At 54.8% G+C, this 25,194-nt stretch overlaps 1 protein-coding gene across 1 annotated transcript in view; it reads left to right on the top strand.

Moving 5' to 3' along the window:
• The first annotated feature begins 14,963 nt into the window (after positions 1 to 14,963).
• Positions 14,964 to 25,194, top strand: part of FTCD (formimidoyltransferase cyclodeaminase) — a 48,688-nt gene continuing 38,457 nt past the window's right edge. The window contains exons 1-4 of the mRNA XM_077830135.1: positions 14,964 to 15,017; positions 22,218 to 22,401; positions 23,136 to 23,264; positions 24,132 to 24,220. Of these exons, the coding sequence (XP_077686261.1) occupies positions 14,964 to 15,017; positions 22,218 to 22,401; positions 23,136 to 23,264; positions 24,132 to 24,220 (456 nt within the window). The remainder of the gene's footprint in view (positions 15,018 to 22,217; positions 22,402 to 23,135; positions 23,265 to 24,131; positions 24,221 to 25,194) is intronic.

Below are 25,194 nucleotides of genomic sequence, written 5' to 3'. Positions count from 1 at the left end.
CTCAAAGCAGGACCAATCCCCAATTAAATCATCCCAGCCAGGGCTTTGTCAAGCCAGGCCTTAAAAACTTCTAAGGAAGGAGATTCCACCACCTCCCTAGGCAACGCATTCCAGTGTTTCACCACCCTCCTAGTGAAAAAGTTTTTCCTAAAGCCAACCTAAACCTCCCGCACTGCAACTTGAGACCATTACTCCTTGTCGTGTCTTCTTCTACTACTGAGAACAGTCTAAAACCATCCTCTCTGGAACTACCTCTCGGGTAGTTGAAAGCAGCTATCAAATCCCCCCTCATTCTTCTCTTCTGCAGACTAAACAATCCCAGTCCCCTCAGCCTCTCCTCGTAAGTCATGTGTTCCAATCCCCTAATCATTTTTGTTGCCCTCCGCTGGACTCTCTCCAATTTATCCACATCCTTCTTGTAGTGTGGGGCCCAAAACTGGACACAGTACTCCAGATGAGGCCTCACCAATGTCGAATAGAGGGGAACGATCACGTCCCTCGATCTGCTCGCTATGCCCCTACTTATACATCCCAAAATGCCATTGGCCTTCTTGGCAACAAGGGCACACTGCTGACTCATATCCAGCTTCTCGTCCACTGTCACCCCTAGGTCCTTTTCCGCAGAACTGCTGCCTAGCCATTCGGTCCCTAGTCTGTAGCGGTGCATTGGGTTCTTCCGTCCTAAGTGCAGGACCCTGCACTTATCCTTATTGAACCTCATCAGATAACTTACAGACCAGGAGTCTTCCTGATGGCACAGGAGTCTTCCTGATGCTTCTCCTTGCACTTTTTTTCCAGCTGGGGACATATGTTAGCAAGACTCAACCTTCATCTTCAATTTTCAGCCTTTCAGCCAGCTTACGGTGCAGGGAGGGAGTAGCTAGGGGATGAGTGCAGGCCGGGGGTAGCTCAGGGTGCAGGGAGGGAGTAGCTAGGGGATGAGTGCAGGCCGGGCATAGCTCAGGGTGCAAGGAGGGAGTAGCTAGGGGCTGTGTGCAGGCCGGGGGTAGCTCAGGGTGCAGGGAGGGAGTAGCTAGGGGATGTGTGCAGGCCGGGCATAGCTCAGGGTGCAGGGAGGGAGTAGCTAGGGGCTGTGTGCAGGCCGGGGGTAGCTCAGGGTGCAGGGAGGGAGTAGCTAGGGGATGAGTGCAGGCCGGGCATAGCTCAGGGTGCAGGGAGGGAGTAGCTAGGGGCTGTGTGCAGGCCGGGGGTAGCTCAGGGTGCAGGGAGGGAGTAGCTAGGGGATGAGTGCAGGCCGGGCATAGCTCAGGGTGCAGGGAGGGAGTAGCTAGGGGCTGTGTGCAGGCCGGGGGTAGCTCAGGGTGCAGGGAGGGAGTAGCTAGGGGATGTGTGCAGGCCGGGCATAGCTCAGGGTGCAGGGAGGGAGTAGCTAGGGGCTGTGTGCAGGCCGGGGGTAGCTCAGGGTGCAGGGAGGGAGTAGCTAGGGGATGAGTGCAGGCCGGGCGTAGCTCAGGGCGCAGGAAGGGAGTAGCTAGGGGATGAGTGCAGGCCGGGGGTAGCTCAGGGCGCAGGAAGGGAGTAGCTAGGGGATGAGTGCAGGCCGGGCGTAGCTCAGGGCGCAGGAAGGGAGTAGCTAGGGGCTGTGTGCAGGCCAGGCGTAGCTCAGGGTGCAGGGAGGGGATAGCTAGGGGATGAGTGCAGGCCGGGGGTAGCTCAGGGCGCAGGAAGGGAGTAGCTAGGGGATGAGTGCAGGCCGGGCGTAGCTCAGGGTGCAGGGAGGGGATAGCTAGGGGATGAGTGCAGGCCAGGCGTAGCTCAGGGTGCAGGGAGGGGATAGCTAGGGGCTGTGTGCAGGCCAGGCGTAGCTCAGGGTGCAGGGAGGGGATAGCTAGGGGCTGTGTGCAGGCCAGGCGTAGCTCAGGGTGCAGGGAGGGGATAGCTAGGGGATGAGTGCAGGCCGGGGGTAGCTCAGGGCGCAGGAAGGGAGTAGCTAGGGGATGTGTGCAGGCCGGGGGTAGCTCAGGGTGCAGGGAGGGAGTAGCTAGGGGCTGTGTGCAGGCCAGGCGTAGCTCAGGGTGCAGGGAGGGGATAGCTAGGGGATGAGTGCAGGCCGGGGGTAGCTCAGGGCGCAGGAAGGGAGTAGCTAGGGGATGTGTGCAGGCCGGGGGTAGCTCAGGGTGCAGGGAGGGAGTAGCTAGGGGATGAGTGCAGGCCGGGCGTAGCTCAGGGCGCAGGAAGGGAGTAGCTAGGGGATGAGTGCAGGCCGGGGGTAGCTCAGGGCGCAGGAAGGGAGTAGCTAGGGGATGAGTGCAGGCCGGGCGTAGCTCAGGGCGCAGGAAGGGAGTAGCTAGGGGATGAGTGCAGGCCGGGCGTAGCTCAGGGTGCAGGGAGGAGGTAGCTAGGGGATGAGTGCAGGCCGGGGGTAGCTCAGGGCGCAGGAAGGGAGTAGCTAGGGGATGAGTGCAGGCCGGGCGTAGCTCAGGGCGCAGGAAGGGAGTAGGTAGGGGCTGTGTGCAGGCCGGGCGTAGCTCAGGGTGCAGGGAGGGAGTAGCTAGGGGCTGTGTGCAGGCCGGGGGTAGCTCAGGGCGCAGGAAGGGAGTAGCTAGGGGCTGTGTGCAGGCCGGGCGTAGCTCACGGTGCAGGGAGGGGATAGCTAGGGGATGAGTGCAGGCCAGGCGTAGCTCAGGGTGCAGGGAGGGGATAGCTAGGGGATGAGTGCAGGCCGGGGGTAGCTCAGGGTGCAGGGAGGGGATAGCTAGGGGATGAGTGCAGGCCGGGGGTAGCTCAGGGCGTAGGAAGGGAGTAGGTAGGGGATGAGTGCAAGCCGGGCGTAGCTCAGGGTGCAGGAAGGGAGTAGCTAGGGGATGTGTGCAGGCCGGGGGTAGCTCAGGGTGCAGGGAGGGAGTAGCTAGGGGATGAGTGCAGGCCAGGGGTAGCTCAGGGCGTAGGAAGGGAGTAGGTAGGGGCTGTGTGCAGGCCGGGCGTAGCTCAGGGCGCAGGAAGGGAGTAGCTAGGGGATGAGTGCAGGCCGGGCGTAGCTCAGGGCGCAGGGAGGGAGTAGCTAGGGGATGTGTGCAGGCCGGGCGTAGCTCAGGGTGCAGGGAGGGAGTAGCTAGGGGCTTTGTGCAGGCCGGGCGTAGCTCAGGGTGCAGGGAGGGAGTAGCTAGGGGCTGTGTGCAGGCCGGGCGTAGCTCAGGGTGCAGGGAGGGAGTAGCTAGGGGCTGTGTGCAGGCCGGGGGTAGCTCAGGGTGCAGGGAGGGAGTAGCTAGGGGCTGTGTGCAGGCCGGGGGTAGCTCAGGGTGCAGGGAGGGAGTAGCTAGGGGCTGTGTGCAGGCCGGGGGTAGCTCAGGGTGCAGGGAGGGAGTAGCTAGGGGCTGTGTGCAGGCCGGGCGTAGCTCAGGGCGCAGGGAGGGAGTAGCTAGGGGCTGTGTGCAGGCCGGGCGTAGCTCAGGGTGCAGGGAGGGAGTAGCTAGGGGCTGTGTGCAGGCCGGGGGTAGCTCAGGGTGCAGGGAGGGAGTAGCTAGGGGCTGTGTGCAGGCCGGGGGTAGCTCAGGGTGCAGGGAGGGGATAGCTAGGAGCTGTTCTGTGGCTCACAGTGTGGAAACCCCTATGCTGGAGGCAGAGCTTATCTGCCCCAGTGAGAGCAGCGGGAGGGGCTGGGTGCTCTGAGTACAATCCTGCTGAGACCGTAGCAATGTACCCAAGGCGCCCGCCCTTCCCCCTGTTCACACGGCTGTGGTGCCCTAGCTCGGGTGTGTCTCCTCCAGCTCGTGGCCTCGCTGTCCCCTGCAGCGTTGCCCCTCCCCAGCTCCAGCGTATCAGAGGGGACACTTAGCAAAGGGGGCTTCCTTCTCCCTCCCTGCGGTGCTCTCGATTTCCGCCTCGTTGCCTGCAGCAGTGTCGCTCGGTGCTGGGAGCTGCCTCCCCGGCTGCGCTGCAGGGCCTGTTCCCGAGCTCTGTATAACGAGCCTGGCAAGGCCTTGTGCACACGCGCTGCCGTGGGGCCCGGGGTGCAGCTGGTCTCCCCGTGAAAAGGCAGGTACCGCAGTCATACTGGTGCTCTGCAAACCCCCTCTCCCCCACCTAAGGCCAAGTACTATCCTACGAATAGCTCTGATCTTCAGTCGCTCTCCAAACGCCCTACACAGGAGGGCAGTGTCACTATCTGTGCTGTGCAGCTGGGGAAACTGAGGCCACATGACTTGTCCTAGGTCACCCCGTGGGCCAGCTGGGAGCAGATCCCAGGTTGCCAGAGTCCCTGGCCAGTACGCTGTCCATGAGGCCACACTGTAGGTCAGGCCGTCTCCCACCTAAGTATCCCTCAAGGGAGCGGGGTAGTGGCTAATGGCGCATCGTGCCGGGGGGCAGCATTGCTCGCTCTCCTTGAGACACACGGAGGAGAAGCTCCTGCAGGCCCAGGCTGCCAGGGGTTCGGCTGAGCACGGAGGTATTTTTATCATAGTTTTTACCTTGAGGCAACAGCGGGGTGTGAAATCTCGTTCAGCTGTCTGACAAACGCACTCATTGCTTGGCTGGGCTGACGGCCTGCGCGGGGGAGCGCTGGCCCTGGGAGAGTTCCTGTCCCATGGAGTATCTGGTACGAGGTGTGGGATCGCGCCGTGAGCCAGTCCTGTGCTCCCACGCTCGGCGGGCTCGGGCAGCATGAATGATCTCGTTCCGTTGCTGCTCGATAGCCCTTGAATGCTCCCTAACCGTCAGGGTGGTTATGCCCTGGAGTAAATTGCCCAGGGAGGTGGTAGAACCTCCCTCTTTGGAAATTGATAAGAGCAGGTTAGACAAACACCTGTCAAACAGGGATGGTCTGTTATTAATAGAGTCCTGCCATGAGTGCAGGGGACTGGACTGGACCTCCAGTGCATCTATGACTGTGGGGAGTGTGCTCTGGGGCAGGCGGGGACACAGGGACGTCCCCTCCCCACTTTGCCAGCTGAACAGTGTTTGGGCACTGACCACGCTGCCAACCCGGAAACATCTAAAATCATGAGTCGTCCCCCTGCCCCCTGAAACCTCCCATGAGATTGCCCCCCCTCCCCAATCATAAGGCTTGTTAGAAAAGCTGACCCCATATTTATAGTCCGTCTCCTGACGTGTCAGGCGCCCCTGGGCTGCCCCGGTGTCCGAGCGAGATGGTTCAGCGAGCACAGCCCTGTGGCCCCCGCTGCAGGACCCTCGCTCGCGGCCTGGGGCCTGCCCTAGGCGCTGTACAGACACAAGGGAAGCAGCAGTCCCCACTGTGCAGAGCGGAGCGAAGGGGTGAGTTCGTCAGGTGGGAGCTGGCCGTGGCACTCCCCAGGCTCGTCTCCTGGAGGGGCTCCCAGACTGCCGTGAGACAGGCGCCTCCGGCCCAGCGGGGGCGTAACAGCTGGGCAGCCGGCTGCGCTGTCTCCCCCCTGCAGCAGGAGGAGGAGCCCACGGCAGAGGGCGGCTGGGTGGAGAATTCGGAAGCAAACCCCCGCCTGAAGAGTCAGGTGAGGCTGTGCAGGGCGAGCTACCCCCCGACGTGTATTTAGTCCTGGGGCCGCCCTAGGAGGGCAGCAACCCAGGCTTGGTGGTCGCTGGCCAGGGCCCTGTGTATCTCTGCTGCTGCTCCATTTCTCATTCAGTTAACAGCCCTGGCAATGCCCTGGGTGCAAACAAACCCTAAATGCACCCCCCAGCCCTGGGAATAGGGGCCCTTCCAAAAGCCCCCCTGGAGAGGTGGGGAGGGGCTTGGGTCTAATCAGCAGGTCGTGGCCCTGCCAGAGCCTCCACGAGCAAAAGTGGCCGGCGCGCAGGGAGCCGTTGGGCGCTGTGACCACGGCGGTTTCAATCAGCCCTGGCGAGAGGACTGCCTGGATTCCCCCAGCCGGCTCCAGCCAGAGCGGCTCCGGCGGGGAGCAGCGTCGCCTGCTGGAGGAGGTGCAGACGTCCCCGGCACGGCTCACGGAAGATGCTGTGTGCCACCACCAGGCAGATTCCTACCAATGCTCTAGCCTCCATCCATTCCCATTCACCTCCCGCTGCCCGTCCCTTAGCCCAGGGCCACCTGTAGGGCCAGCAGCAGGCTGAGACATATGGCCCAGATCCTCGGCTGGTGCAAACCAGCCTGCCCCCATTAAAGGCGTGGAGTGAAACTGGCTTATGCCAGCTGTGGCAGGATCTGGCCTGTAGCCATGTGGCTAGTCAAGGGTGAGTCAAGCGCCCACCACACGTGAAAGCATCGAGCATTGCCGTGCGGTACTGGAGTGTCCACATGCAAGCGCCAGTGTGTCCTGGCTCTGCTCAGCCTGCAGGCGGTAGGAGACGCTGTAACAGACGCCGGGCAAGGAAAGGAAACGCCCTGTACCCCGAACCTGTCTGATGGAAACAGCCAGCCAGTCTGACGGGTACCAGAGCAAAGTTGGGCCTGTCGGGCCTGGGTCTTCATGCACTAACATTGTTTATACACCAAAAACACAGCGAGACGCAAACATGAAGGTTTACGTGGAGCGAGAGGAACACGAGAGCACGGTTACAGAGAGAGAGGGATGCGTGCACACAAAGGGAGACAGAGCGGGGTACACAAAGTGAGAGGGACACATGCATACGCAGGATCACAGGAAGAGAGGGACACCCACACCCAGGGTCACAGGGAGCGAGAGGGACACACAGACACACACACACAGAGTTACAGGGAGAGAGAGGGACACACAAACCAGAGGGCTCCAGGGAGACAGATGGACACGCACACCCACGGTCACAGGGAGCAAGAAGGACACGTACAGAAAAGGTTACAATTACAGAGAGGGAGGGAGACGCACACACAGGGTCAGAGAGAGAGGGACACGCACACACAGTGTCACTGGAAGAGAGAGACATGCACAGAAAAAGTCACAGGGAGAGAGATGGACACACCCAGGGTCGCAGGGAGCGAGAGGGACACACATAGAAAAGGTCTCAGGGAGAGAGACACATACGCACAAACACAGGGTCACAGGGAGAGGGGGACACACACAGGGTCACAGAGAGAGACACAGACACGCACACACAGAGGAAGATGTACAAGTACACACCCAGGGTTACAGGGAGAGAGAGGGACACACACGCAAAGCGTCACAGGGTTGCCTTTGGCTTTAGCGCTGTGATCTTTTCCCTCTAGGTTGGGAAGCTCATTTCATTGTTTCCTGGGGGGGCCAGAAACCGGCTCAAAGGGCTACTATGTGTTACGGCTCGTTGCATTGCCAGGCAGCGGCCATCGGCTCCTGCATGTGTAACTCATTGTTAATTTGAGCAGCCTGAGGCCGTGGCGGACTCAGAGTTAGTGGGGCCCTGTGCGCAGCTTCACTTCCGGGGCCCCACCTCGGGACCCAGCCAAGAAAGAGGACATTTTCTCTTATCTCCCCCCCATTTTCCATTCTTTTCTTCTTCATCCTCCTCCTATATTATAAGTAATAGGAAGTAAATGAAAATAAAGTGAGGTACCTTGATTGGGGCAGGGGGTTGGGGGGCAGGAGGGGGTGTGGGGTGCAGGCTCAGGGCTGGGGCAGGGGGTTGGGGTGTGGGAGAGGGTGAGGGGTGCAGGCTTTGGGCTGGGGTAGGGAGTTAGGGAGCAGGACGGGTGCGGGGGTCGGGCTCTGGGAGGAAGTTTGGGTGCAGGATGCAGGCTCTGGGCTGGGGCAGGGGGTTGGGGTGTGGGAGGGGCTGGGGGGGTGGCACTTACCTTGGGCGGTGTGGCTCCCAAAGTGACCGGCACACCCCTCAGAGGGAGGGGAGACAGCACGGGCAAGGGGCTGCCTGAGCCCCTTGGGGGGGGGCAGCGGGTCTCCGTGCACTGCCCAGGGTGGAGGCAGCATGCAGAGCCGCCTTCCCCCTGCCAGGGGCACGCAGAGGCGTGCCAGCAGCCGGTCACTTCTGGGAGCAGCATGGGCCCACCGGCCAAGGCATGCAGGCAGCCTGCCTGAGCCCTGCTGCGCCACCGGCTGGGACTTGGGGGCAGGTTGTCAGATGAGATTTGTCCTGCATTTTGGGGCCCCTGTCGTTGGGCGCCCCATGCCACCGCACTGTTTGTTTCATGGTAAATCCGCCTCTGGCCTGAGCCCTGTTAAAGATTTAGCCAGGATTAGGTAACATTTAACGATTAGCGTGTTTGCTCTTGGACAACTGGTGCAGTCAGCCCTGATCCCTTTCTCACATGAGTAGCCTTTGTTCATGTGAGCAATCCCATTGGTCTGAATAAGGCTTACCCCATAGATAAGTGGGGGAGGAGGGGAAGCCTGGGCCATTTACAGATATGCTTCTTATCTTCTGCAGAGGAGTCAGCATTAATAGGGTCCAGTATGCTCTGTTTCCTTGGGAAGAGTCCTCCGCTTCTGGGGAGAGACACCAGCACTGTGTTGCTGGGGCCTGGAGAGAGGGTGCTGAGATTCATAGAGGCATTCATCAATTCCATGGCCAGAAGGGACCATTGTGACCATCTAGGCCACGGGTGGGCAAACTTTTTGGCCTGAGGGTGCTCCGGACTGGGATCGAGGGGTTTGGAGAGCGGGAAGGGGATCAGGGCTGGGGCAGGGGGTTGGGGAGAGGCTCAGGGGTGCAGGCTCCGAGCGGCGCTTACCTCATGTGGCTCCCGGAAGCAGTGGCATGTCTCTTCTCCAGCTCCTACGGAGCGCCGGAGAGGGCCACTGGAGCACGTGGGAGCCGGAGCGGGGCCATGCTCGGCTTCTGGGAGCCACGTGGAGTAGCCCCCAACCCACCGCCCCAGTAGAACGCTGCAGTGGGGCCGAGCCGCATGGTGCAGCCCCCAACCCAGCGCCCTGGCTGGAGCGCTGGAGCGGGACAAGCCCCTGACCCTGCTCCCCAGCAGGAGCTCGCAGGCCGGATCCAGCCCGCGGGCCGTAGTTTCTCACCCCTGATTTCGTCTGACCTCCTGTACAGCACAGGCCAGAGACCTGCCCCACAATCATTGATACTGTAAGCGGGGGAATGGTCCGGTTATTGTGGGGAACTGTCCTGGCTTCTGCACGACCCCGGTGAAGTGGGCTAGCAAAAGGATCTGAGTCCTCGCTCCCACTTCCTTTACCCAGAGGCCTCCCTGCCCTTGAGGACTCCCCTTCCACTCTCCTGTCTGGCAGAGTCCTCGTAACCCTGACAAGGCTGGGCCCAGGATTCCTGGGGGGCTTGACCCCCAACCTTGTCAGGGTCACTTAGGGCAGGGGCCAGGGTGTCCCCACTCCAGAGTGCTCTCTCTGCGCTGGGCACTTCCCTGGCCCACTGACCATCACATGTGGTTCAAAGCAAATTCGATTTATTAAACAGCAACCGATTTTTAAAATATAGGGAAAGAATGGGAAAGGTGAAAGGAAAACCCGTCACCCTGCTCTGTGGCCCGGGGACCCCACAGCCAGCCAGCTTGGGAACGTCCAGGCAGTTCACAGTCTGCTCCTCCCACGTCCCAGGCCCCTTCTCCGGCCCTGGCTGTGCTGCAGGGATGCTGCGGGTCGGACACTCGCTCTGGCGGTGGCCACACGCCCTCAGGCTCTAGGTGGCGGGACCCTTCTTCCCAGCATCAGCCCACCCTGTCAGGGTTACGATCCACACCCAAGTCTGGCCTGCAGGGTCTATTGGCTGGGGGGGGGGGTGTCTCCCTGCACTGGGCCCACTGCCCAGGGTCCTCCCTCGCTCTCCCCAGCTGCTCCCTGCACCCAGCTCTGGACTCCTCCCAGCACAGGTCTGCTCTCTGGGCTGCTTCTGTGGCTCTGCTCCCAGGATGGACCTGCTTCCTGGGCTGCTTCTCTGGTTGTTCTCTCTGGCTGGCCCGGCCCTGCTCCCCAGCTCAGCTCGGGCCCCAGCCCTGCTCTCTCCTTAGCTTGGCCCCACTCTGTCGGACCCTGGCAATTCCAGCTCACGGAGGATGGGACACCCCTGGCCTCCTGACTCCATCATTGGCCTGCCCGCCCTTTCAATCAGGCTGAGCTGAAACACTGGTCTCTCCCCATTCCCCCTGGGGACTGTCAGTTGCAGGGTCCTGACTTCCCATCAACCCTTCCCCTTTCTTTTGGTACTGGGAGGTACCCAACCAAAACAGCCCCACTGAATGCTAGTAAGGGGCCAACAGTCCCCTTACATTTCCCCCTTGCTGAAATTCTGCCACAGTGACAGTATTCACATCAGTACATCTGGGCCCCATAGTAACACCATATGCCCACATCATGTCATATAAAAAACACTAACAATTAAGAAAAGAACATTTAACATTCTGTGTCTAATTCTTCATACTATACATAATAATATTCATTAAAACACTACATAGAACAAATAACATCGTCATTTCTAAGTTTAACAGGCAATATAACCTTAGTAGTTCTCTTCAGGACCTTCTTCAGACTGATGGTTCATTACCCATATTTTCTATTGCCCTGTCCCTGGGTAACACCAGGTCAATGTGAGGGATCTGGCCATTTTCATCAGGGTTTGGGTTTGCCCCATTGGTTTCAGTCTCCTCAGGAAATGCTGCTTATGCCTCCTACGAGCCCTGGTCAGACTAAAAGTCCAACGTTTGAGCTGGTCCCTATGTACTATTCTCTCAGGACCCCCTCGCTCAGGCTGGATAGTGTAAACCAGCAGTTCGGGATTGTTGTTGGTGACCACAGTGTGGGGATTTGACTCTCACTTGTCCTGTATTTTATGATGTCTCCTGTGTCTATGGCTACGAACTGGTACACAGTCACCGAGTCTGATGAGAGCCCCACTGGACTTGCGATCGTAAGTCCTTTTCCTACTTTGGGCTGTGTCTTTAGTTGTACTGAGAGCAACTTCACTGGCTGTCTTTGGCCTGTCATGGACACCTTTGACCCAGACATTGAAATTGGTCACCTCATCCTTAGAAAAGACTTCTTGATGCTTCTGAGGCAAAGCCCTTAAGTTAGCCACCTGTGAGGAATCAGCCCTTTGAGAGTTGCTTGAACTGGCGCTGGCAGTCTCCCACCACATCTTTCTCGAGGAAAGGTAACTTGTCCTCCCTTCTCCCTTCTTGTCACCCACAGCTCATTGCCATTCTCTTCAAATGTTACCTTCACCTGAGGAACCACCTCCTCAGGCCGGTGAACCTCTGCAGTTCTGTGTCCAGGATGCAACTCCGTAGCCTTTGCACTCGAGTTTAGAAGACTCACTGGTACTCTTCCTTTGAGGGCATTAGTCAGTACATTGGCTGGCTGGAGCCCATTAGGTAGGTTCACCCCAGATGTAGGCTCTACAAGAGCTTGCTGTCTATTGGTATTTCCTGGTACCCAGCAGTGTTCGTCAAGGATCTTCCCTCTCCGACGAGGAATAACAGTTTTCTGCCCACTTTAACGTGTCCAGTCTGCCCCACGGGGCCCAGGGAACGATTCTGCCTCTCTGCTCGAGCCCGTGCTCCACTCAGCACAGCGTTCTTCTTAGACTGCCCATGACGGTTCTTCGTGCTGGTTCCTTCTCCTGGCAACAGTAGCTCTTTCAGATCATCATAGAACCGTAGAATATCAGGGTTGGAAGGGCCCTCAGGAGGTCATCTAGTCCAACCCCCTGCTCAAAGCAGGACCAATCCCCAATTTTTTTTTGTCCCAGATCCCTAAATGGCCCCCTCAAGGATTGGACTCACAACCCAGGGTTTAGCAGGCCAATGCTCAAACCACTGAGCTATCCCTCCCCCCGAGATTACTAATGATATTCATCCCTAGAATCCCTGGTACTCCTTCTCTCATATGGCTCCCTTCAGAGGCCTTGTCTTTCAAGATGAAGTTGCATTTCCCTGGCAGTGACTGACCCATGTAGTCTATGTCTGCTTCAAGGCACCCCACCACTGGGCTTGCCAGTCCATTAACTGCTGTTAGATGTACAAACCATGTGCTGTGCATGGTCAGCTCCTTGTCCTTCAAATATTTTTGAAAATGCGACTCAGTAATGGTGGTGACTTCTGAGCCGGTATCTAACAAACATCTGGTCTTCGCCCCTGCTGTACATACTTCACCAGTTAGACAGTCTCCAAATGCTCGCTTGCAGACTTCACTAGACATGCTGGCACTGCCCGCTTTCCTCTCAACACTGTATGCAGAGTGATTTTCCACAAAGGACAGGCCTAGGAATCCTTCTGCCACTGCTTGGCCTACTACTGTAGATGGACCACTCGCTCCTGGTGCCCCACTGGTTTCGAGTGCCTGGGACTCTGTTCTCCTTCTGCGTGGACATTCTTGTCTAGTATGCCCTGGCCTTTCACGAGTGTAACAAATGTACCTTCCCTGCTCATCCTTCAGGGGGATCCCGGTGCCCTTGGAGATTTTGGCACACTAATGGGATTTTTTTTCTTTCGTCAACTCAGTCATCACTTTCAGCATCTCTTCCTATTGGACCGCCAGTTTTTGGACACCTTCGCTTAGATGTTCCAATCTTAACCGTCTCTTCCACAGGAACTTCCTTTTCTTCCGACCACATAATGGCAGCCTGCGTGAGTTCATGGAACTTCTTACCAGGCTCTTCCTTCAACCTTCTTTCCATTTCACAGTGGAGGGAGTCATCCCAGAGCCCCTGCACCAACTGCTCTTTCAGAACCACATCTGGGTCTGGAACTCGTCAAGGGTCTCACCGCTCCACTTTGCTCATTCTCTCCTGGAGATCATACTTGTATGCCCAGACAGTTTCACCGGGCTCCTGCTTTCTCTCAAAGAACTCCTTTAGCTGGGTTCCAATAGGTGCCTTGTCTCCATACACTTCTAGGAGGAGTACAAATACCTTTTCCACATCTTTCTTGTCTCTCATTGCCATGAACTTTACTGTGGCCTTGGCCTGGCCCTTGAGGTGCTCCTCTATGAAGTCCAAACGATCTTCTTCAGGTACTCTTAGCACACGCAGAGCTGCCTTCACAGACTTGACCCACTCCTCTACCATAATGTCTCCTGGTCTAGTCAGGAAGTCACCAAACTCTGTGACCTTCTGCTCCCATAGGGCATAAATAATCGGGGGTTTCTTAGCTTCTGCTGCCTGTTGGTCTATTACTGCCTTAGTCAGCGATAAGGCTTCTCTCTGTTCGGTTCTAGTTTTTTGTAATGCCTCAGCTTGGTCTGATAATCTGCGCTGAAGTTCAGCAAACTGGGCCTGTAGTTCTTCAATTCCAGCCATGGTAGGAACTCAACCAGTAAACCAATGGGGTGGACCTTATGGATAGGAGTCTGTCCATGATGCCAATTATGTAAGCAGGGGAATGGTCCCGCTATTGTGGGGAACTTTCCTGGCTTATACACTACCCCGGTGAAATGGGCTAGCGAAAGGATCTGAGGCCTCGCTCCCACTTCTTTTACCCAGAGGCCTGCCTGACCTCGAGGGCCCCCCTTCCACTCTCCTGTGGGGCAGAGTCCTCGTAACCTCGACAAGGCTGGGCCCAGGATCCCTGGGAGGCTCCAGCCCCCTGAGGTCCGACTGGCCGAGTCCCAGAGCAGCAGGAACGGGAAGTTGCCTGACAACTGGACTCTGCCCTGTTCTGGGCTGTGTGCCTTGTGCTTTCTGCTACCCATTCCTGCTGCCCCCCACCCCCAGCTCATTTTCCTGGCATCCTGACCCCGCTTGGTGCCTGGCATCTGACTGGTGGTTCTGATCTCCAGTTTGTCTCCTGCCTCTGACCCCTGGTATCCTGACCCAGCCGACTCTTGAGAGTCCTGTCTCATGATCGCAGACTCGGACTACGGGGTAGGCAGGGTCCTTGAGATGATCTAATGAACGACAGGGGGGAGGGGGCAGAGGAGCGAGTGATGGGGGTGGAGCCCTTTGGGGGGGGGAAGAGATGGAGAAGGGGCCAAGGACTGGAGAGAAGAGGTGGGGCAGGGCCTTGGGGAGAAGAGGCAGAGCAAGGGGAGGGTCTTGGGGGGAAGAAGTGGGCCAGGGGGCGGGGCCTCGGGGGTTCAGTTGCCAGCAATTACAAAGGTGGCAACCCTTTTACCCTTTTTAAATATTGGCACAACATTGGCTTTCTTCCAGTCTTCTAGAACTTCCTTAGTGTTGCAAAACTTACTGAAAATCAACATTTAAGGGTCCAGCGAGCTCCTCAGTCAGCTCTTTTCAAACTCTTGGATGCAAATTATCTGGACCTGCTGTGCTAAAAATGTCTAACTTTAGTAGTTGTTGTGTGACATTTCCCGGAAATGATAGTGGAAAGGAAAGAATGTTGTCATCATAGGATGAGATTACATCATCTGCTTTTCCCCCCAAATACAGAACAGAAATATTTACTAAACACTTCTGGCCTTTAATCATTAATAATGCAAAAAAAATTTTCTACCTTTGCCATGTAATAAGGACCAATACTGTTGTCAGGATTCTTTTTGTTCCTATGTATAACTAAATCCTTGCGTGTCTATGTCTAGGATTTGCTTACCTCTGTCTAGGATTATGAGCACAGAATAAATTGTGGGCAACTGAAGAAAGTATCTTCTATGGTTGATTTATCAACAAAAAAAAAAAGTGGAGGGTCAGAAGATAGCCTATCAATTGGGGTATAATCTGTGTCTTCTTCTGTTGTAACAAAAACATATGTTTGTATTTTATTTGTATTTTAGAACTGCTGTTACATGGATAAATAAATATTGGCTGCTCTTAATGAAACTGAATCAGACAAGAGCCTGACAACAGAGACTAAAGCCCAGGTTATAACAGAGCAAGACTTGACCATTAACGTTCCAGGTACAAACGATCCGCGAGTGCAGGGGTGTCACTCCTGAGTGACACCAGCATAACGGACAGTAGACTCAGGCCAGTAACTAGAGGCCAGATGGGCCTCCCTGCCAAAAGTTTCCTCTCATTTGTTTAATTAAGAAACTCTCCTTCTATTGGCTGCAGTTTTGGGTAGTTAATGAGAAACCCTGGAGATTGGGAAAGGTCACTGGCTAGGCCGTATTAGGCTCCTGCACGTCTAGTTTCATTTCTGAAGCCACACAGGTCAGAGCAAACACCCAGTGTGGTCCGGGCCAAGGCACTCCCCTGGGAGGAACGAAACCAGCACAATGTCCAAACTGGTGGAGTGTGTCCCCAACTTTTCCGAGGGCAATAACAAAGAGGTAAGGGGCTGGGTTCTCTCTGTGCTGCGTGACTTGCTTTGTGGAGATAAACTGTGTGCAAGGCCTTGGCTTGTTTGCTTTTCACCTGCCCTGGGTGCTGCTTTGTGTTGATTGCCTCTGGGCCGAAGCGATGGCGTTTGGGCTGGAGTTAATGCTTGTAGCTTGTCCTTGGATGACAGCTCCTCCGACCAGTATCTGCGGCAGCTTACAGCATGGCCCCCAGGGTGCACGGCCCAATGACCTCCCCTCCCCCGGCGCTTCTCAAAGGCTCCCACGGGAATCCAGGGTGAGACTCCCTGAGCTCCAGGGGTGTGGAGAGGCCCTGCGGTGCGCATGTCACAGCCCTTTGTTCCACATCACCTCCGCTGCCCCAAAGGGGAGACTCGTGGCTGTGGCTTGGCTCCCACATCGTCCGAGCTGGGGCTGAGCGAGGATGCCATCCCATACCCCCTCCCCTGGAGTGCTCCTGGCTGGAGCAAGCTAGTGTCCCCAGTGCCATGGGGAGATGCTGAGGAGACCATCCAGCTCCAGGGGCTTTGGCACTGAGCAGCCTTGCTCCGGTTCTCCAGTGGGGGCCGGCTTGTGTGCTTGCCACGCCCTGACCTTGCTCCGTTGCTGCTGGTGGAGGTTGCCTTTGCCCAGCCAGCGCTGGAAAGGCCCAAGGCCAAGCTCACTGCCCCGCTCTTCTCGAAGAACAGCAGCTGGAATCGCCGCTCGCTCCTGCTGCCCTCTGGTTCCAGCTGCACCTCCTCCCTGGAGCTCCCAGGGCTAATTACAGGTGGGACCGGCAGGACCCATTATAAGACCCTGATTCAGTTGCTTATAAGTTTGCCAAACTTCAACCATTTGGGCTGAAATTTTCCACGGCAGGTGTTGTCCTCAGCCTGCTCTTCAGTTTGACTTTACATTTCACCCCCAACAGTTCAGTCATTTCTGAGAAAATGGTCAGGGAAAAATACACCAGTTTGCCCATGTTAAAAAATTCAGACCCCTTTCTTATGAGGAGCTCCGGTGTTTGGAGAAGGCACTGGAAACGTGGCGTTCCCGGCCATTGTGTCTGGAAGGTGCCTCTGCCATCCCTCTAAAAATCCACCCTGATTTGGCCACAGAAAAATCGCAGTTTGCACACATGCAGCCTGCCCTGCATTGTAATGCCTATCTGCACTGACCATGCTCCACCCAGGGCCGAGCAGCCGTTTGAGGAGGAGACTGGGACACGGAGCGGGGAAGGGCACTGAGGCGGGATGGGGAGCCAGCGGTGTGTGGAATGTGGGTGACGGTGGGAAGTGACGGGAGAGCCAGACAGCTTGCACAAAGAGCTGGAAGAGGGAGAGCGGAGGAGTGGAGACTGGAACTGGCTAGGGGAGGAGAATTGAATTGGGATGTGGGGAAGAGGCAGGACTTGGGACAAGGACAGGTTTCAGGGGAGGGGGAAGAAGGGTCTGTGACCTCTAGAGAATATGCAGCGCCCCCCATCCCCTACCCCACAGAGCCTGAGATCTCTGAGTCTCACCCTTCCTCTGCTGCCAGCAAAAATCTGTGAAACCCACTGGCAGAGTGGGTGTCTCTCCCCCGTCTAGCGCTCCCCTGGGCGCCGAAAGAGGCAGGAGTCTGGAGGAAAAAATAGCATGTGATCATGTCATTGAAGGCAGTGCAATCCTGCGTGTGCACCAGGGGGCTCTGTTAAGGGTCCACGGGCAGCCTGGTTTCTGGCATTTCCGAACTTGTGAGTGTTTGAGTTTGCGGCGTTAGTATTTTTAGCATAACTTTTGTGTGTAGCTCTGATGTGTGTATTTGGAGGTGTATAAAAGGGGCATCAGGCCATTGCACTTTAAAGTTCAAAACCAGAAATAAAACTGTTAGCAGAAGACTAAACGCCTGTTCCTCACCTCCCCCAGAGCAGCCTTCACCAAACCCCTCTCTCTGCAGCAGTCTGTGCACACAGAGGCCCCTTGAAGGCCAGCTGCCCTAGGCTAGTCCAGCCCCTCCCAGGGAGAACTCGTCACCAACAGCCCCCGCTCTTCTAAACTGAGGGCCCCTCTGCTGAGCAGTGCTGTAGCTGCATGGCACAGAGAGAAAGGCGTCTCTCTAGCATCAGGGCCGGCAGGGCTTTATAGCTCAGAACCATCACCTTACATTCAATCCAGGAGCCACGAGCAGCCGCAGCAGACCACAGCCACTAGGAGACAGCAGTCATGTGTTCCCGCCAAGCCGCAGCACTGCCTAACAGGCACCGCTGCACTCTGCACCGGCCTACACTCTGGGCTTGAGTTAGGGATCTGACTGTCTGGATCAGCGGATTGGATTTTCGGAGAACAGCATCTTGTTGCCACAGCAACACAAGGTTCCAGCCCCAGAGCTTGGTACGCTCCCATCTTATGAAAAGGCAGTTGAGAGTGTTGTTTTCACACACGGCTTCTTTCATCGCCACTTCCTCTGGGTGCCCGGCTTTGTGCTCCGATTACTTACATTGTCGGCTCTTTGGTGTGTGTTTGTACAGCGCCTAGCACCGGGGGGGGGGGGCGTGGGCCAATGCTGGGGCTCCTAGGCACTACTGTAATAGTAATGATAATAAATGGACTGCAGCTTTAACCCTACCCTCTGTGCATTGTACGTCTTCCGTTACATGATCACATGCTGATTCGCAGCTCATACAATAGTAGACCATTTTTTCTACTTCCTTAGTCACATGTGTAACATCTTGTCCACTGGCTTCTTTTCAGAGCAGTGTGGCCTAGCAAACAGAGCACAGGACTGGGACACAGGAGACCTGGGCTCTGTTCCTGGCTTTGCCACTGACCTGCTGAGTGGGCTTGGACAGGTCACATCACGGCTCTGTGCCTCAGTTTCCCCACCTGTAAAATCGGGGTGATGATACTGAACCCCCCCTCCCTTTGTAAAGTATTTTCAGATCTCCCAGTGAAAAATGCTAGATGTGAGCTAGGGATTATTGTTATTATCGACGTTAGTCTTGTGCGCTCACACATTTTGAGGTAGGATCCTCAATTGGGGTAAATTATCATTGTTCCATTGACCGAGCGATAAGAATTTACAACGGCTGACGCTCTCCCTCACCACTGTTCCACTGTACCTTATCCAGGTGGGCACCAATGGGGAGAACTGCTGTGTACCCATGTCAAAGTTCCCTCCCCACTCTGAACTCTAGGGTACAGATGTGGGGACCCGCATGAAAGACCCCCTAAGCTTATTTCTACCAGCTTAGGTTAAAACTTCCCCAAGGCACAAACTTTTTGCCCTTGGAGGGTACACTGCCACCACCAGGTGATTTAACAAAGAATCAGGGAAAGGACCACTTGGACTTCCTATTTCCCCCATATATCCCCCCAAGCCTTTACACCCCCTTTCCTGGGGAGGCTTGAGAATAATATCCTAACCAATTGGTTACAAAGTGATCACAGACCCAAACTCCTGGGTCTTAGGACAATAGAGAAATCAGTCAGGCTCTTAAAAGAAATAGAACTTTATTAGAAAGAAAAAAGGTAAAAGAAGCTCCCCTGTAAAATTAGAAGGGAAGCTAATCTCACAGGGCAATCAGATTTAAAACACAGAGGATTTCCCTCTGGGCAAAAACTTTAAAGTTACAAAAAGAAAACCAGGAATACACCGTCCTCTCAGCACAGAGAAAATCACAAGCCAAAACAAAAGTAAGCTAACACATTTCCTTGCTAGTACTTACTAATTCTAATGGAGTTGGATTGCTTGCTTTCTTGATCTCTCTCCGGCAAGCACACAGAACAGACAGACAAAAGCCTCCCCCCCGCCCTAGATTTGAAAGTATCTTGTCCCCTTATTGGTCCTTTTGGTCAGGTGCCAGCCAGGTTACCTGAGCTTCTTAACCCTTCACAGGTAAGAGGATGTTGTGCCTCTGGCCAGGAGGGATTTTCTAGCACTGTGTACAGGAAGGTTGTTACGCTTCCCTTTACATTTATGACAGCCCCCAACTTCCACTGCCTATGGGGGCCAGGCTTTCCTGCTGACATCCGTGGGCAGTGCAAATGTTTAGCACCTCTCAGGTTGGGCCTTTGCTTCTTTCCCAGACTGGCAGTTCCAGCCATTCTCAGCACCCATGTGCTCTGGCTATCGAAGAGGAGTTTTGCCCTTTCAGACGTGCAGTGTTGTTGTAGCCATGTCAGTCCCAGGATATTCAAGAGACAAGGTGTCAGCAGACCAGGTCAGAGGCGGTCAGGCCTAATGGTTGGAGGCTGAATGCCAGAGACAAGGGTGGAGGCAGAGTCGGAGTCAGGAGTCAGAGCCGAGAGTCAGAATCGGTTTACCAGGTGTCAGGGAAGGCAGGGGCTGGGCTGGCTCTGAGGCAGGAGCAAGGCTGGAACAGGATGGGCACAGGGCTGGGCGCAGGGCAGGATCTGGGCTGGAGCGGTGGAGGAGCAAAGCAGGAGCAGGGCTTGGAGAGATAAGCCCAGGGAGGCAGAGTGTCCATGGGCGTTGAGCAGCCAGCAAGCTACTGCTGCTGCTAGATTTAAAAAGTGGCCAGCTGGCTTCCTCCGCCAGTCCTTCCGGCTGCCTGGCGGGCTCGTTAGGGTGTCAGGGGTACTGAGCAGGCACAGCTGAGGGCCTCACTCCTGACACAAGGCGGAGGAGGTAATATCTTTTACTGGACCAACTTCTGTTGGGGAGAGAGCCAAGTTTTCGAGCTGACACAGGTTGCACATGACCTACAATCTGATTGTCTTGCGAAAGTCCATAAACAACTTCCCTGAGTAAAGCACGTGCTGTAAAATATTGTTACTCTGTTTCTTTAATGCAGGTGACCTTGTATACCAGAATTTGTACTTGATTTGAAAGGTATCAGTATATTTCTAAGTGGACAACAACAAGGGTATTGAACAGTGAATTATCTCATACACTGACATAAAAATGTATGTGTCACGGACTCACGGGCCCAGTGCTCTCACCCCTGGGAGTAACCCCCTTCAGTGTGTCATCCTTTCGTGAAGGTTGCACTCTCTGGGGTTAGGCCCTCTGGCCTCGTTGCCTCCCAGGACCACACCTCTAAGCTTTCAGGACACCTGTCTCTCACCAGGGAGTTCACTCGCTCTGGACCCTCGGGGCCTCCACCCCCAGAGGGAGCAATGCCACCGTGATCTCTAGCCTGCAGGGACTCTCAGCCAGCCTAAAACAGAGGGGTTTATTGTATGTCAGGAACACAGCACAGACAGTTCTCAGGGCCTTGAGCACACAAAGTCTCAGCACAGTCTGGATGGGACTGTCCAGCGTCCAGGTGGCTCAGGCTGCTCTTTGTCCCTGGTCTAGAAGCCCCCTCCTTCCAGCCGACCACCATATATCAACTTCCCCAAAGCCCCTCCTCCATCCTTTGTCTTCAGTCCTGGGCAAACAGATCACCTGGGCCCTCCCTCTTCCATCCCTGCCAGGTCTGATCACCAGAGTCCTCTCTTCTCAGCCCTTTGTCCTTCCCCTGGCCAAAACCATCTGGCTCCCAAGATGGGGTGGGCCTCTGGGCCTCCAAGTCCCTGGTTACTAAGTTCCACAGCATCCAGGCCATTGTCCAGCTTGCTAGGCAAGGTCACACCTGGCCCTTTGCAGTAACAAACCCCTCTCTGCCACACCTTGTTACACATGCAGCACGCAGGGAAAACCGACACACGCAGTGTTCATGCACAACGCTAGGAAAATCTCCCCCCTTCATCACAGTATGCTTGTTTCCAGATGGAAAGAATTTACTGAAAGCTACATTAATGAAACCCCGTTAACAGTGTTACAGCCTTGCTGCAATTTAATTCTAAAGCCTTGTATGACATATGCTAGCCCTTTCCCATTATTCTGTGTTGCTATACATCACCTGTAGTCGGTTTTCTAAGTACAGCATACTGTCTAGTATTCATATAAAAGACTTCTGTGGACTGTCTGACATGCAGTGTAATACAGAGGTTACAAGCAGCTCACATGCATCTCTACGGTTGTAGGAAAAAACAGTATATGGGAACTTTGTCTTATGTGAACCATTCTATATGTTCATGTAATTAAATACATTAACATGACGCAGACACAACAGGGGCCAGGTTAAGTTGCACATCAGGAAGGAATAATCAATCACACAAATAAAATGGGAAATGACTGCCTAGGAAGGAGTACTGCAAAAAAGGATCTGGGGGTTTTAGTGGATCACAAACTAAATATGAGTCAACAGTGTTACACCGTTGCAAAAAAAGCGACCATCATCCTGGGCTGTATTAGCAGGAGTGCTGTAAGCAAGGCACGAGAAGTCATTCTTCCACTCTACTCCACGCTGATTAGGCCTCAACTGGAATGTTATGTCCACTTCTGGGTGCCACATTTGGGGAAAGATGTGGACAAATTGGAGAAAGTCCAGAGAAGAGCAACAAAAATGATGAAGGGTCTAGAAAACATGACCTGTGAGAGAAGATTGAAAAAATTGGGTTTGTTTAGTCTGGAGAAGAGACGACTGAGAGGGGACATGAGAACAGGCTTCAAGTACATAAAAGGTTGTTACAAGGAGGAGGATGATAAGTTGGTCTCCTTAACCACTGAGGACAGGACAAGAAGTAATGGGCTTAAATTGCAGCAAGGGAGATTTCCTAATGAGCAGGGTAGTTAAACTCTGGAACAAATAGTGCAGGGAGGTTGTGGGATCTCCTCTATTGGAGTATTTAAGAGCAGGGTAAACACCTGTCAGGGATGGTCTAGCCCAGTGCTTCTCAAGCTATCTGATGTGGGGGACTGGCAGTTTTTTTTTCCAACGTGCGCGCAGACCAGCAGCCGATGGCTCGTGGACTGGCACCGGTCCCCGGACCTCCACTTTGAGTAGCGCTGGACTAGACAATACTTAGTCCTCCCTCAGCACAGGGGACTGGACTAGATGACCTCTCAAGGTCCCTTCCAGTCGTACATTGCTCTGATTACGCTGACCAGCTATTTTGCAGACCCCAGGGCAGGCCGTGATTTGGAGCTGGAGGGTGACATTACGGGCTGTGCTTTGAACATGAATGATTCCGCTGCAAACAGGCGTTTGGCTCCTGGCTCACTTTTAGGGGTGCATTTGAAACATTAACAAACCCAGCCATGCCTTGGCTCCTTTCTTTAGCAGACTCCATGCTGGGCTGCCTTTTGAGAGGAAGCATTAATGAGCCGGGCGTAGCTCTGAATGCCAGAACACCCTTCTTCGGCTGTGCTCTCTTGCAGGTGATCGATGCCATTGGTGAGGCTGTCTCTCAGACACCGGGGTGCGTCCTGCTGGATGTGGATGCCGGCCCATCCACCAACCGGACGGTCTACACCTTTGTGGGGAGTCCAGACGCTGTCGTCGAGGGGGCTCTGTGTGCAGCCAGAGTGGCTTTTCAGCTCATTGACATGGGCAGGCACAGAGGTGATCAGGGTGGTGGCGGAGCAGGAGGATGGGCTGCTTGGCGGGGCCCAGGGGAGTGAGCTGCCAAAGGTCTCAGCTGTCAGGTCCGGCATGGATCTGGCTGAGGTGATTTGCCAAAGCCAACGCAGAGCAGCAACTATAGGCCCAAACCGGAGCAGCCATGAGTGTGGCTGTGCTCGAGTCTCGGGGTCTCCCTGGGAGCGCTACTCAGGTTGCTACTGGACGGCTCTCCCTCTCCCGTCTCATGACGTTAAGGGGTTTTCCTCCCTGTGATATACAATGGAAGCCAAGCCCGGCGGGCAGCTGTTAGGGGAGCCGTGCGCTCCCTGCAGCTGGAGCTACATTGCACAAACACAAAGGGCAGTCACTTTTCAAACAGCCTCCCCATGTCCTGTGGGAGGCCAACAAATCTACCCAGCCAGGTGCAAGCTGCGATAGGAGCAGAGATTCCGCATCTCCCTCTGATGACCCTGAACTTGTGGTCGTTTTCTTTTGGGCTGGAATAAACAAGGCAGTCAGTTGAGCAAATACAGACAGCGTAATCGGTTAGTCCCGTCGCGTCAATGGCCCTGAGGCAGGAGGGGTGTTAGCTGAGTCCTGAGATCATAAGGAATGAATAAATAAAGTCCGGCCTTATCTAAACTGGCTCGTCCTCCCCTCCCCTCCATCCCACCCACCCCCATACCCTTCCAGGCCTCTGTGCACATCTCTGGAATGGTGCTTTGCTTTCCTAGGAGAACATCCACGGATGGGTGCCCTGGATGTCTGTCCTTTCATCCCAGTGAGGAATGTCACCATGGAAGAATGCATTCGCTGTGCCAATCTGTTTGGGCAGCAATTGTCAGTGGAGCTGGGCGTGCCTGGTGAGTTGGTGATGGGGAGGGGAGAGAATTCTGTCTGTATCCACCTCTTTTCTGACCTCTTCAGTAATTCCACCATCTCGCCCTGTGCTCACATGGACACAGTACATGGTTCTGTTCCGCTTCTGCACTGGGACTGTCCTGCTGTGATAAAAACAAACAAACCCCTTTTACAAGAGTTAACTTAGGCTAAAATGTCGGTCATTAAATTATCCCGGCAAGAGAAGTGTATGAACTTTGAAATCTGCCACACATGAGCAAGGAGGGCCGAGGTTTTCAAAACTATCACAAGTGATTTGGGGAGCCCAACTTGAGAGACAATGGAGAGAGTCTGATTGTAGACGGGGGCTGCTGAGCCCTTTTAGAAGATCCGCTCACTTGAAGAGTCTCAGGACTGGAGGCACCTGAAATCACTGGCTGCTTTTCAAATTTTAAGCCCTAATTAGTAGGCACTCTTGGAAGTACTAGTAAAAACGTATAGGCCCTGCTGAGAGCACTTCATACATTACCTCTGTTCTTGGTGGCAGGGAAAGTGCCGAATCGCTAACTCATGACTTGGACAGCAAATGAAGGAGAAGCTGGTTTCGGTGTATATTTGTGATATCCAGGCCTACACAAACATAGTTATTGAATTAGGACCCGAGAACTTTTATCTCTTTTAAAAGCTTTCCGGTTTCCCTTAAGCTACGTGTGATTTCACCGGGGCAGAATATGGTGTCCATTGTCTTGGCGCTTTATGTTAGAGCTGGCCTGTATTTGAACACCTTGGGCGATATCCAGGGCTTTCCCCAGTGTCCGCACCCACACTAACATGCATGTGTTGGATGGTTCCAGGCCAGTGGTCCGTCATGTATGCATTTCCTCTTGCAGTGTACCTGTACGGAGAAGCAGCGCGGAAGGAGAGCAGGAAATCGCTGCCAGCAATCCGAGCTGGGGAATATGAAGCCCTCCCTGAAAAGGTTAGAGTCCTCGTGGTGTCTGGGAACGGCGGGGAGGGAGTAGCATGCTGCATATGGACCCAAAGGGGCGCTGCTCACATTAGAGTGCGGGAGCCTCCGTGGACGCTCTGGGCGTTTTCACTGTTACACTTACAGTCTGCCAGCATTCTCTCATTCCAGACAAAACACTTGGTTAAGGCTGAGAGGAATGGCCGTTCTTGGGCCTGGATGAGAGGTTGACTAGAGAGTTTGACATCACCACCTCAATGGTATTTTCCACTTTTCTCTGAAAATGCACAAGCCAAATACGGGTCTTGTGACTGGAGGAGACTTTTACCTTAAAAACTTTCAAATTCCTTGGGGAAGGGGAAGGCCTGGGTCTTAGTTTGCATCCTGTACAGTGTCAGCACTCAGTTAGTGATGGTAATCACCTCGGTACTTTTCTCTTCTTGCTTTTGCTTTGGAAAGCTGTGGGAAATATGCATGTGCAGTAGTGTGTGAGAAAGGAGGCAGCTTCCCATTGCCTTGCCTGAGCAGAGGAGAGGTGGGGGCTGGCTGGGTGATGTCTACCAGGTCTCCGAGACTTCGGAATTTGCTGCCAGCCTTCATCCACAATACAGTGTTGCCAACACTTGTGATTTTGCAATGACTCTCCTGGTATTTGGTTTGTCTGTTAAAGCTCCAGCTCCTGGAAGCATCTGATGAGGTGAGACTCTTGGCTTTCATTTCCTAACCAAAGGAAGTTTCTAGCTCTCTTGGTTACAGAGAAAAATGTAAACATGTGACCCAAGTGCAGCCGAGGTCTGAGAAGCCAGAGGGCAAATAGAAAGAACCTCACATTTCTTATTCAGTCTTTTTATTTTTAAATGTAACCCTTCTGCCCGTCAGAGTTGGCAGCAACAAGGGCCGGGTTCAGTATCTAGGGGTTCCATTCCAATAACACAACACAAAACCGACTTGAGCCCCCACCCGGTGACCTGGGACAAATCATAGAA

The sequence above is a fragment of the Eretmochelys imbricata genome, chromosome 11 (assembly GCF_965152235.1).
Source record: "Eretmochelys imbricata isolate rEreImb1 chromosome 11, rEreImb1.hap1, whole genome shotgun sequence".
In the NCBI taxonomy this organism is placed as follows: domain Eukaryota; kingdom Metazoa; phylum Chordata; order Testudines; family Cheloniidae; genus Eretmochelys; species Eretmochelys imbricata.
This window is presented reverse-complemented; position numbering and strand designations above follow the sequence as displayed.